Source organism: Heterodontus francisci, chromosome 4, assembly GCF_036365525.1.
Source record: "Heterodontus francisci isolate sHetFra1 chromosome 4, sHetFra1.hap1, whole genome shotgun sequence".
NCBI classification, from domain to species: Eukaryota; Metazoa; Chordata; class Chondrichthyes; order Heterodontiformes; family Heterodontidae; genus Heterodontus; species Heterodontus francisci.
This window is the reverse complement of record NC_090374.1, coordinates 199,867,808-199,881,324: the sequence shown is the minus strand read 5'-3', so window position 1 is coordinate 199,881,324 and position 13,517 is coordinate 199,867,808. Positions and strand designations below refer to the sequence as shown.

General features: G+C 43.1%; 1 protein-coding gene across 14 annotated transcripts in view; it reads left to right on the top strand.

The window, feature by feature from the left end:
* The window catches only part of LOC137369472 (multiple PDZ domain protein), a 419,370-nt gene that overhangs the window by 51,709 nt on the left and 354,144 nt on the right, over positions 1 to 13,517 (top strand). For all 14 annotated transcript variants that reach the window (XM_068030740.1, XM_068030727.1, XM_068030738.1 and 11 more), the window contains exons 2-3: positions 398 to 460; positions 10,368 to 10,534. In XM_068030740.1, coding sequence (XP_067886841.1) covers positions 445 to 460; positions 10,368 to 10,534 — 183 coding nt within the window. In that variant the 5' untranslated portion in view covers positions 398 to 444. The remainder of the gene's footprint in view (positions 1 to 397; positions 461 to 10,367; positions 10,535 to 13,517) is intronic.

Below are 13,517 nucleotides of genomic sequence, written 5' to 3'. Positions count from 1 at the left end.
TGATTACAAAGTGGGAACAGAAGATGTGCCGTTCCCTGGTGAGATAGAATCTTCCATTGTAGAATTTGTGGTAGAATTAGCTGAGAAAGTATGATCATTAAAGAATGTTTCTTCTCAAGTCATTGTTGAAATCGAATCCATTTTGGAGGCATTTCTTCAGCATAGAACAAGCTTCTGAACTATGTGTGTATGTAGAAGAGGAAGACGTATTTGGGGCTCCCATCTGAGCTTCACCAACAATTATTAAGTGAGTGCTTGGTATCTGTAAATGACATAGAACTGATATGACCTAAAATGAATCGGTTTAAGCACTATGGATTATCAGTAAATATAATTAGTATTTCATGTGTGTATATTTATATGTATTGCAAATTCAATTTTCTGTATTTCCTTTCAGGAGAATTTTGGCCCCAGTGAGACTGATTTTGCTTTGCAATTGGAAACATGTTGGAAGGCATAGGTAAGAAGAAAGGTCACTGACCTGAAACATTAACTCTGCTTCTGTCTCCACAGATGCTGCCAGACCTGCTGAGTATTTCCAGCACTTTCTGTTTTTATTTCAGATTTCCAGCATCCACAGTATTATGCTTTTATTCATTATAGGTAAGAGCATGTTCAGTTGCCATGTTATTGTAAAGGGAATGGTTTTGCTAAGTAATTGGTTATTTATAAATGAAAATGATGCACGCTTTTGTTCCCAAAACAGGTGCTGACACTGCTTCTGTGCCACTTAATTGCGTTCATGGGTCAGAGATCGTATTTTGGGGGAAAATCAATTACAGTATAGTGTGTGGCTGAACTCCAACTCATGCAGATCCAGCTTGCTGTTTTATAGGCCGTGGAAAGGGTTTGGGAGAAAAGGGGTTATAACAGCACAATCATATGTAATTTTTTTAAATTAAAGGTTTAACTATTTTAGATTGGGAGAGTCAAGATTTAATCTGAAAAATAATTGTGGGTTGAGTAGGCGGAGTCCTGTGCTTTGACTCTGCCACCTGATTTTGAATTCAGGCCAAACTGGCCGTCATAACCTAAGAGAAATTAATTCAGGCAGTACGGACCCAGTTCAAAGCGTGCGCAGAAATGCTGAATAAAACCAAGATACTTTAGAAATGGAAATTAGATTGCCAACAGAAGGAAATCAAATTCATAAATTGATTTTTTTCATTGTTTTTGATCTAAGTGGCAATATAACTTGTAGCAGCTTTTTAATATTTTTTAATATGTTTTAGAGAGGCAACATTAAATGAAGCTTGTGTGTTTGGTGGGGGAGAGGGTTGGGTAATAATTACAAAGGTTATCAACAGATCTAAAACCACTGCTATGAGTCCTGATATGGTAGTATTTGACAGATAAAATCCTTTTTAGAAGTACGATTGATTTATTTAGTCAATAGTAAAAAGGTGGGACCAATTGAGCCACAGAGTCCTACAACACAGAAACAGGCCCTTCGGCCCATTGTGTCCATGCTGGCCATCAAGCACCTATCCTAATTCCATTTTCTAGCACTTGGACCGGAGCCTTGTAGGCTATGGTGTTTCAAGTGCTCATCTAAATACATCTTAAATGTTGTGAGGGTTCCTGCCTCTACCACCCCTTCAGGCAGTGTGTTCCAGATTTCAACCACCCTTTGGGTAAAAAAAAATTCCTCAAATCTCCTCTAAACCACCTGCCCCTTACCTTAAATCTATGCCCCCTGGTTATTGACCCCTCCGCTAAGGGAAAAAGTTTCTTCCTATCTCCCCTATCAATGCCCCTCATAATTTTGTATACCTCAATCATGTCCCCCCTCAGCCTCCTCTGCTCGAGGGAAAACAACTCTTGCCTATCCAGTCTCTCTTCATAGCTGAAATGCTCCTGCCCAGGCAACATCCTGGTGAATCTCCTCTGCATCCTCTCCAGTGCAATCACTTCCTTCCTATAGTGTGGTGCCCAGAACTGTATACAGTACTCCAGCTGTGGCCTAACTAACATTTTATCCAGCTCCATCATAACCTCCCTGCTCTTATATTCTATGCCTCGGCTAATAAAGGCAAGTATCCCATATGCCTTCCTAACCACCTTATCTACCTGTGCTGCTGCCTTCAGTGATCTATGGACAAGTACACCAAGGTCCCTCTAACCCTCTGTACTTCGTAGGGTCTTACCATGCAGTATATATTCCTTTGCGTTGTTAGTCCTCCAAAAATGCATCACCTCACACTTTTCAGGATTAATTCCATTTGCCACTGCTCTGCCCATCTTACCAGCCCATCTATAATCGTCCTGTAATCTAAGGCATTTTTTCCTCATTATTTACCACCAATTCTCGTGTTATCAGCGAACTTACTGATTATACCTCCTACATTCACGTCTAAGTCATTAATGTACACTGCAAACAGCAAGGGTCCCAGCACCGATCTCTGTGGTCCACCACTGGTCACAGGCTTCCAATCGCAAAAACAACCCTCGACCATCACCCTCTGCCTCCTGCCACTAAGCCAATTTTGGATCCACTGTGTCAAATTGCCCTGAATCCCATGGGCTCTTACCTTCTTAATCAATCTCCCATTATCAAAAGCCTTACTGAAATCCATATAGACTACATTAATTGCTTTACCCTCATCTACACGCCTATTCACCTCTGCAAAAAATTCAATCAAATTTGTTAGACATGCTGGAAAAGTACAAAAAAAGGACAAAGGACAAATAAAGGTACTGAAAAGGGGGAAGGCCGATTTCAATATGATAAAACAGCATCTGGCCAAAGTGGACTGGGAGCAGCTACTTGCAGGAAAGTCTACATCAGATCAGTGGGAGTCATTCAAAGAGGAGATAGTGAGAGTTCAGAGCCAACATGTACCCGTCAAGTTGAAGGGTAGGACCAACAACTCTGGGGAACCCTGGATGTCAAGGGATATAGAGGATTGGATCAGGGGAAAAAAGGAGGCTTATGGAAGATTCAGAGCGCTGAAAACAGCGGAGGCACTAGAGGAGTATAGAAAGTGTAGGGAGTACTTAAAAAAAGTAATTAGGGGAGCGAAGAGGGGACATGAAAAAACACTGGCGGGCAAGATAGAGGAAAATCCTAAGGTATTTTATAAATATATTAGGGGCAAGAGGATAACCAGGGAAAGAGTAGGGCCCATTAGGGACCAAAGTGGCAATCTGTGTGTGGAGCCGGAGGACAGAGGTAAGGTTTTAAATTAGAGTCATAGAGTTATACAGCACAGAAACAGGCCCTTCGGCCCATCGTGTCTGTGCCGGCCATCAAGCACCTAACTATTCTAGTCCCATTTTCCAGCACTTGGCCCATAGCCTTGTATGCTATGGCATTTCAAGTGCTCATCTAAATACTTCTTAAATGTTGTGAGGGTTCCTGCCTCTACCACCCCTTCAGGCAGTTGGATGCCAGAATAAAGGACCAGCTGTGAACATACCATACCTTATCCTTTTCCTTCAAGAATTAACAAGTATTTGGCCAAAGTATTTTTTTTTCATCTTTTTTGTAAAGCGATCTCTGCAAAGAAAACTTCTTCATTTTTCTTTAACCAGTGCATGCGTGTGTGTGTGCGTGTGCGTATGTGATTGCTTTTCATCTGTGTTCACTTTGGAGAAGGACGATGTAGGTGTAGTGATCTGGGAGGGTGATTGTGTTGTACTTGAACATATTAGCATTGAACGAGAGGAAGTATTAGCTGTTTCAGTAAGCTTAAAATTGGATAAATCCCCTGGCCTGGATGAGATGTATCCCAGGCTGTTATGAGGCAAGGGAGGAGATAGCAGGGGCTCTGACACAAATTTTCAAATCTTCTGTGGCCACAGGAGAGGTATCAGAGGATTGGAGGACGGCAAATGTGGTGCCATTATTTAAGAAGGGTAGCAGGATAAACCAGGTAATTAGAGGCTGGTGAGTCTAACATCAGTGGTTGGGAAACTATTGAAAACATTTTTGAGGGACAGGATTGATCTCTACTTGGAGAGGCAGGGTTAGTCAAGGATAGTCAGCATGGCTTTGTCAGGGGGAGATCGTGTCCAACCAACTTGATTGAATTTTCTGAGGCGGTGACTAGATGTGTAGATGAGGGTAAAGTAGTTGATGTAGTCTACGTGAACCTCAGTAAAGCTTTTGATAAGGTCCTGCATGGGAGGCTGGTTAAGAAGTTAAGAGCCCATGGGATCCAAAATTGGCTTCGTGGCAGGAGGCAGAGGGTGATTGTCGATGATCGTTTTTGCGAGTGAAAGACTGTGACCACAGGGATTGGTGCTGGGACCCTTGCTTTTTGTAGTGTACATTAATGATTTAGACGTGAATATAAGAGGTATGATCAGTAAGTTCGCAGATGACATGAAAATTGGTGGTGTCGTAAATAGTGAGGAGGAAAGTGTTAGATTATAGGGAGAAAGAGATGGGCGGAGCAGTGGCAAATGGAATTTAATCGTGAGAAGTGTGAGGTGATGCATTTTGGGAGGACTAACAATGTAAGGGAATGTACAATGGATGGTAGGACCCTAGGAAGTACCGAGGGTCAGAGGGACCTTGGTGTACTTGTCCATAGATCACTGAAGGCAGCAGCACAGATAGATAAGGTGGTTAGGAAGGCACATGGGATACTTGCCTTTAATAACCAAGGCATAGAATATAAGAGCAGGTAGGTTATGATGGAGCTGTATAAAACGCTAGTTAGGCCACAGCTGGAGTACTGTGGACAGTTCTGGGCACCACACAATCGGAAGGATGTGATTGCACTGCAAAGGGTGAAGAGGAGATTCACCAGGATGTTGCCTGGGCAGGAGCATTTCTGCTATGGAGAGACTGGATAGGCTCGGGTTGTTTTCCTTCGAGCAGAGAAGGCTGAGGGGGGAACATGATTGAGGTATACAAAATTATAAGGGGCATTGATAGGTTAGATAGGAAGAAACTTTTTCCCTTAGCGGAGGGGTCAATAACCAGGGGGCATAGATTTAAGGTAAATGGCAGGAGGTTTAGAAGGGATTTGAGGAAAAAATGTTTCACTCAGTGGGTGGTTGGAATCTGGAACGCACTGCCTGAAGAGGTCGTAGAAGCAGGAACCCTCACAACATTTAAAATGTATTTAGATGAGCACTTGAAACGCCAGAGCATTCAGGGCTCCGGGCCAAATGCTGGAAAATGGGATTAGAATAGTTAGGTGCTTGATGGCCGGCCCAGACACGATGGGCCGAAGGGCCTTTTTCTGTGCTGTACAACTCCATGACTCTATGCTGTTACCCTGACAAAGCCATGCTGACTATCCTTGAGGAATCCCTGCCTCACCAATTGGAGATTAATTCTGTCCCTCGGAATTTTCTCCAATAGTTTCCCTACCACTGATGTTAGACTCACTGGCCTCTAATTACCTGGTTTATCCCTGCTACCCTTCTTGAATAACAGTACCACATTCGCTGTCCTCCAGTCCTCTGGCACCTCTCCTGTGGCCAGAGAAGATTTGAAAATTTGTGTCAGGGCCAGAAAGGAGGTATGCCTGTGAGGCAGAGGGCATGGCTGAGGTACTAATTCAGGACTTTACATCCGTCTTCACTAGCAAAGAGAATGCTGCCAATGTAGCAGCAAAGGAGGAAGCAGTAGCAATATTGGATAGGATAAAAATAAAGAGTTGCCACTTGAATGCTTAGCAGTCCTCAAAGTAGAAAAGTTACCCAGTTTGGATAGGATGCATCCTAAGTTAATGAGGGAAGTAAGAGTTCGAAATTGCAGAGCCTCTGGCTGCAATCTTCAATCCTTCTTGGCTGTGAGGGTGGTGCCAGAAGACTGGCGTATTGAAAATGCTATGCACCTGTTTAACATCGGAGAGTGGGATAAACCTAGCAACTACACTACTAATGTCAGTGATGGGTTAACTTTTAGAGACAATAATCCAGGACAAGATAAATTGGCATTTGGAAAAGTATGGGCTAATAAATGAAAGTGAGCATGGATTTGTTACAGGCAAATTGAATTTGACTAACTTGTTTGAGTTATTTGATGAAGTAATGGAACGGGTTGATGAGGGTAGAGCAGTTGCTGTTATGTCTTTGGATTTTCAAAAGGTGTTTGATGAAGTATCACGTTATAGATTTGTTAGCAAAATTAAAGCCCATGGGATTAAAGGGATATTGGCAACATTGATGCAAAATTGGCTCAGGGACAGAAGGCAGAGAGTAGTGGCGCACATCTGTTTTTTCAGACTAGAGGGTGTTTCCCCAGGGGTCAGTATTTAGGACCACTGCTGTTTTTGATATGTATTAATGACCTGAACTTGGATGAATTTCAGAGTTTGCAGATGACATGAAACTCGGAAATGTAATAAACAGTGAGGAGCATAGTAACAGATTGCAGGAGGACATCGACTGGTGAAATGGACAGATACATGGCATATGAAATGAACGCGGAGAAGTGTGAAGTGAAATATTTTGGTAGGAAGAATGAGTTGCGGTAATATGAAGTAAATGGTATAATTTTAACTGAAACAGGAGCAGAGAGACCTTGGGCAGTATGTACACAGATCTTTAAAGGCAGCAGGAACAAAGAACAAAGAACAGTACAGCACAGGAAAAGGGCATTCGGCCCTCCAAGCCTGCGCCGATCTTGATTCCTGCCTAAACTAAAACCTTCTGCACTTCCGGGGACCGTATCCCTCTATTCCCATCCTATTCATGTATTTGTCAAGATGCCTCTTAAACGTCGCTATCATACCTGCTTCCACCACCTCCCCGGCAGCAAGTTCCAGGCACTCACCACCCTCTGTGTAAAGAACTTGCCTCGCACATCCTCTCTAAACTTTGCCCCTCTCACCTTAAATCTATGTCCCCTAGTAATTGATCCTTCCACCCTGGGAAAAATCTTCTGACTATCCACTCTGTCCATGCTGCTCATAACTTTGTAAACCTCTATCATGTCGCTCCTCCACCTCCGTCGTTCCTGTGAAAACAGTCCGAGTTTATCCAACCTCTCATTGCTGATGCCCTCCAGACCAGGCAACATCCTGGTAAACCTCTTCTGTACCCTCTCCAAAGCCTTCACGTCCTTCTGGTAGTGTGGCGACCAGAATTGCACGCAATATTCTAAGTGTGGCCTAACTAAAGTTCTGTACAGCTGAGGCATGACTTGCCAATTTTTATACTCTATGCCCCGAACGATGAAGGAAAGCATGCCGTATGCCTTCTTGACTACCTTATCCACTTGCGTTGCCACTTTCAGTGACCTGTGGACATGTACACCCAGATCTCTCTGCCTGTCAATACTCCTAAGGATTCTGCCATTTACTATATACTTCCCACCTGCATTAGACCTTCCAAAATGCATTACCTCACATTTGTCCAGATTAAACTCCATCTGCCATTTCTCTGCCCAAGTCTCGGCAACAGATCTATATCCTGCTGTATCCTCTGACAATCCTCATCACTATCCGCAACTCCACCAACATTTGTGTCGTCCGTAAACTTACTAATCAGACCAGCTACATTTTCCTCCAAATCATTTATATATACTACAAACAGCAAAGGACCCAGCACTGATCCCTGCAGAACACCACTAGTCACATCCCTCCATTCCGAAAAGCACCCTTCAACTGCTACCCTCTGTCTTCTATGACTGAGCCAGTTCTGTATCCATCTTGCCAGCTCACCTCTGATCCCGTGTGACTTCACCTTTTGTACCAGTCTGCCGTGAGGGACCTTGTCAAAGGCTTTACTGAAGCCCATATAGATAACATCCACTGCCCTTCCTTCATCGATCATCTTTTGTCACTTCCTCAAAAAACTCAATCAAATTAGTGAGACATGACCTCCCCTTCACAAAACCATGCTGCCTCTCGCTAACAAGTTTGTTTGTTTCCAAATGGGAGTAAATCCTGACCCGAAGAATCCTCTCTAATAGTTTCCCTACCACTGACGTAAAGCTCACCGGCTTATAATTTCCTGGGTTATCCTTGCTACCCTTCTTAAACAAAGGAACAACAGTGGCTATTCTCCAGTCCTTTGGGACCTCACCTGTAGCCAATGAGGATGCAAAGATTTCTGTCAAGGCCCCAGCAATTTCTTCCCTTGCCTCCCTCCCAGGAGTGGGCTGTTAAAAAAGCATATGGGATCCTTGGCTTTATTATTAGAGGAATAGGGTACAAGAGCAAGGAGGTCATGGTAAAACTTTATGAAACACTGTTTAGGCCTCACCTGGAGTATTGTTTTCAATTCTGGGAAGTACACTTTAGGACAGTTGTGCAGGCCTTCAAGAGGGCGCAGAACAGAATTACTAGAATGGTACCAGGGATGAGGGACTTCAGTCATAGAAACAAAGATAATAGGAGCAGGATAGGCCATTCAGCCCTTCGAACCTGCTCCGCCATTCATTTTGACCATGGCTGATCATATAACTCAGTAACCTGTTCCCGCTTTCGCCCCATACCCTTTGATCCCTCTAGACTCAAGAGCTGTATCTAACTCTGTCTTGAAAACATACAATGTTTTGGTCTCAGCTGCTTTCTGTGGTAGCGAATTCCATAGGCTCACCACTCTCTGGGTGAAGAAATTTCTCCTCATCTCAGTGCTGAAAGGTTTACCCTGTATCCTTAGACTATGACCCCTGTTTCTGGACTCCCTCACCAGTGGGAACATCCTTGCTGCATCTACCCTGTCTAGTCCTGTTAGAATTTTATAGGTTTCTATGAGATCCCCCCCTCACTGTTCTGAACTTCAGTGAATATAATCCTAACCGACTCAATCTCTTCTCATACGTCAGTCCCGCCATCCCAGGAATCAGTCTGGTAAACCTTCGCTGCACTCCCTCTATAGCAAGAACATCCTTCCTCAGATAAGGAGACCAAAGCTGCACACAATATTCCAGGTGTGGCCTCACCAAGGCCCTGTATAATTGCAGCAAGACATCCCTGCTTCTGTGCTCAAATCCTCTCGCTATATTGAGGTGTAGGAGAAGCTGGGGTTGTTCCCCTTAGAGCAGAGAAAGTTAAGATAAGATTTGATAGAGGTATTCAAAATCATGAACAGTTTTGATAGAATAGATAAGGAGAAATTGTTTCCAGTGGCAGAAGGGTTGGTAACCAGTTGTCTCAAATTTGTATCAACTGGCAAAAGAACCAGAGGTGATATGGGGAACTTTTTTTTTACACAGGGAGTTCTGAACTGAAATGCACTGACTGAAAGGATGATGGAAGCAGATTCAATACTAACATTCAAAAGAGCATTGGATAAATACTTGAAAGGAAATTGCTGTGCTATGGGACAGGTTAATAGGGCTGTTAAGAAGGCATATGGTGTGTTAGCTTTTATTAGTAGGGGGATCGAGTTTCGGAGCCACGAGGTCATGCTGCAGCTGTACAAAACTCTGGTGCGGCTGCACCTGGAGTATTGCGTGCAGTTCTGGTCACCACATTATAGGAAGGATGTGGAAGCTTTGGAAAGGGTGCAGAGGAGATTTACTAGGATGTTGCCTGGTATAGAGCGAAGGTCTTACGAGGAAAGGCTGAGGGACTTGAGATTGTTTTCGTTAGAGAGAAGGAGGAGGAGAGGTGACTTAATAGAGACATATAAGATAATCAGAGGGTTAGATAGGGTGGATAGTGAGAGTCTATTTCCCCGGATGGTGATGACAAACACGAGGGGACATAGCTTTAAGTTGAGGGGTGATAGATATAGGACAGATGTTAGAGGTAGTTTCTTTACTCAGAGAGTAGTAGGGGCGTGGAACGCCCTGCCTGCAACAGTAGTGGACTCGCCAACTTTAAGGGCATTTAAGTGGTCATTGGATAGACATATGGATGAAAATGGAATAGTGTAGGTCAGATGGTTTCACAGGTCGGCGCAACATCGAGGGCCGAAGGGCCTGTACTGCGCTGTAATGTTCTATGTTCTAAGAGCAGGGGAGTGGGAATAATTGGATAGCTGCATTAAAGAGCTGGCACAGGCAAATGGGCCAAATAGCCACTTTCTGTGCTGTATCATTCTATGATTTGATCATCCTAGCTATCTGCCCTGAGGCCAGGTAAGTAATATTCCATGTAAGGTATGTGAAAGTCCCACACTTGCCTCTCCATACCAAATAAGAAGGACTTTTTGTTTTGTATTGTACATATCTGTTTGCCTTGATGGTTGGATTAGTGACTCCATCAAGCTAGCTCGTCTATGTCAGCATTCATTGTGAAATGAAATTTGCAAATATATAAACAAAGGAGCAATAAAACTCACTCCAAATATGCAATTGTGCTATGACTACATCTCTTGGGAGGATTGATGAGGCATCGATCAGATTATATCTGTGCACCTATGTTTCTAGATACTGAATGTATTATACCATTGTATAATATAGATTCATATTATTTTGATGAATTTTACACCCAAATTAATTGTACTTGTAGATACTCAGCGAGCTTTGCAGGCTGTGGAGCGGTTACAGGTAAAGTTACGAGAAAGAGGGGATGTGACAAACGAAGAGAGACTGAGCTTATTGAGATCTGTGCTACAGAGCCCACTCTTCAACCAGATCCTGAATCTGCAGAACTCCGTTCAGCAGCTGAAAGATCAGGTAAGAGCTAATTTTGCATAAAGGATATGACAAAAGCTGGCTTATTTTGAGTATTGGATGCACTATTACTCTTAGTTTCAGCTCTAACATTGACCATCACTGAGCATAGTATAGTAAGTACATTGTAGACTTGTAGCACTGCTGATCCTAACCAAAAATAACAAAATTCTTACTCCTAAGAATTGAATATATTAAGATTATCTACCTTAGATTTAATCTTCTTACTGAAATGTAGCTCAAGTAAACATATACGAATGAACAGTTCTTTGATGTGGCGAGTGTGAATAAAAAGTTTCTGTCCCTTTTACAGTTTAATGCAATATCAGGTTATCATTTGGTCATCATCTACTACCTATCAATAAAAATTATTTTGTAAGGAGGCTGAATAAAAACTAACAACTTGCATTTAAAGAAAGAAAGACTTGTACTGATATAGTGCTTTCCCTGATCTTCAGGATATTCCAACAGGTTTTGCAGTCAACAACGTACTTTTGAAGTGTAATCACTGTTGTAATGTAGGAGATTTATCTACTGCTTTTAATGTAACAACATACTCCACAGGTGAAGGTTGGATTTAAGCAAGAGTAATGAAAATTTAGAAACTAATCGAGTTGACGTAAACATGGATGATAGGTGAGGGGAACCTAGTGAGGGAGAGGATACAGCGGCAGAGGTTTGGATAAGTTGGAATTTATATCAGATAATGTTCCGAAGGCTTGCACAGAGGGAAGTGGAAAAGTTGAATTTTGAGGTGCTGAAACTATGGATGAAATTTTTAGTGGTAATGGAGGTGAGTTTGGAATAGTGATATTTCAACAACAACTTGTATTAATGTTAAATGTGCTTTGGAAATATGAGTCCCAAGGCATATCACAGGAGTATTATAAAATCAAATTTGACACCGAGTCACTTAAGGAGATATTGGGGAAGATGACCAAAAGCTGGGCCTAAGGAGGATATTTAGTGATCGTCTTAAAGAAGGAAGGAGAGATAGAGAGGCGTAGAGTGTTAAGGAGGGAATCCCAGGACCTTGGCAGCTGAAGGCATGGCCAAAAGTGGCAGAGCAATTAAAATTGAGGATGCTCAAAAGGCCAGAATTAGAGGATCACAGATATCTCTGGGGATGCAGGAGATTACAGAGATAGGGTGGGGCGAGGCCTTGGACAGATTTGAAAACAAGGATGAGAATTGTAAAATCACGATGTTGTATAACCAAGAGCCAATGTAGGTCAGCAAACACAGAGGTGATGGGTGAATGGGACTTGATGCAATTTCGGACATGGCGACAGGTTTAAATGACCTCCAAGTTTATGGAGGGTAGAACATGGAAAGACTAGCCAAGTGTACATTGGAATAGTCAAGTCTAGATGTAGCAAAGGCATGGATGAGGGTCTCAGCAACAGCTGAACTGAGGCAGGAGCAGAGTCGGGCAATGTTATGAAGGTGGAAATAGGCGGCATTAGTGATGGCACGGATATACTGTCAGAAGCTCATCTTGAGGTCACATATACCAGCAAGATTGCAATAGGTCTGGTTCAGTCTCAGACAGGTGTTGGGGAGTGGGGTGGAGTTGGTGGCTCGGATAAGTTGTTTGTCACGGGGACCGAAGACAATGGCTTTGGTTTTCCCAATATTTAATTGGAATAAATTTCTGCGCATTCAATTCTAGATGTCGGATAAGCTGTCTAATGATCTAGAGATAATAAAGGAATCGAGAGAGGTGGTGGGGAGGTAGATCTGGGTGTCATCAGCAACTTGCCCTCTAATTTTTTTTTGGAGTATGTGGGTGATTTATTTAAGTCCGCAGCCCCTTTAAGTTTCTTTGCACAGCTGCGCACGTGTGGTAACTTAAAGAGGTCAACTTGTGCTCAGTCTGCGCAGGGACTCCTGCGTTGCTGTGCGGCCATGCAGCTTACAGGGAACATTGGTCACCAGTGTACGCTATGTTTTTGGATGAAGTTGACAAGGAGCAGTATCTACATGAGAAATAAGTGGGGGCCAAGGATAGATTGTTATGGGACACCAGAGGTGACTGCAGATGATTCTCTGGCTACAGTTACATAGCTAAGTGGCAGCAGGTAGCCTTGGTTAAATAGTGCATTTAAAGCTCAGGTTTGAGCAGTATACTGTTGCACTGTCAAGTTGAGTCTGAGTGAGCAGTCAGGAAAGTGGCTGGGACCAGGAAAGGAGATAGGATCATGGGCCAAGATGCAAAATTTCGAATGGGAATTGAGTAAAATAGATTCAATTCTGCTGGTGTTGAGCTGCAAAAAGCTCCGGCTCGTTATCCAAGTCTACGCAAGTGTCCAGGGAGGGATACAGTCAGAAAGGCACCCTTCTCCATTCTTGCTGGCTGTGTCTTCCCTTCTAGCCATTCTTGATGGAGACCACAAGGACCAGACAGTCTAGCTACAAAGAGCCCAACCATGTTGGAGAGTCAGCTGTCCTGCTAAATATAGGCTAGTGTATCTCCTGCTATTGTTTGCATAAGCGCTCTATGGCAGAGTGCAGCTATCTTCACAACAAACATATGACTGAAGCAAAAACAAGAAATGCTGGAATCACTCAGCAGGTCTGGCAGCATCTGTGGAAAGAGAAGCAGAGTTAACGTTTCGAGTCAGTGACCCTTCTTCGTTAACTCTGCTTCTCTTTCCACAGATGCTGCCAGACCTGCTGAGTGATTCCAGCATTTCTTGTTTTTGTTTCAGATTTCCAGCATCCGCAGTATTTTGCTTTTATATGACTGAAGCACCTGTGCTAATCTGCATGTGTGGCATTCAGCTTCTACATGGAACTTCCATCAGAGTCCACTACCACCCATTCCCTGAAAAAAAGAAGCCTACCTACAGCCATTCATTCAAGCCCAGGGCAAAGCCAAGCTGTGAGCTTAATAAACTATACTCCGTTGAAACAAACATCTCAGTTTCTGTCTCCTCAAAGGCTTATTATTGTTGAAAATTTAATCTGCTGTAGCTACGATAAG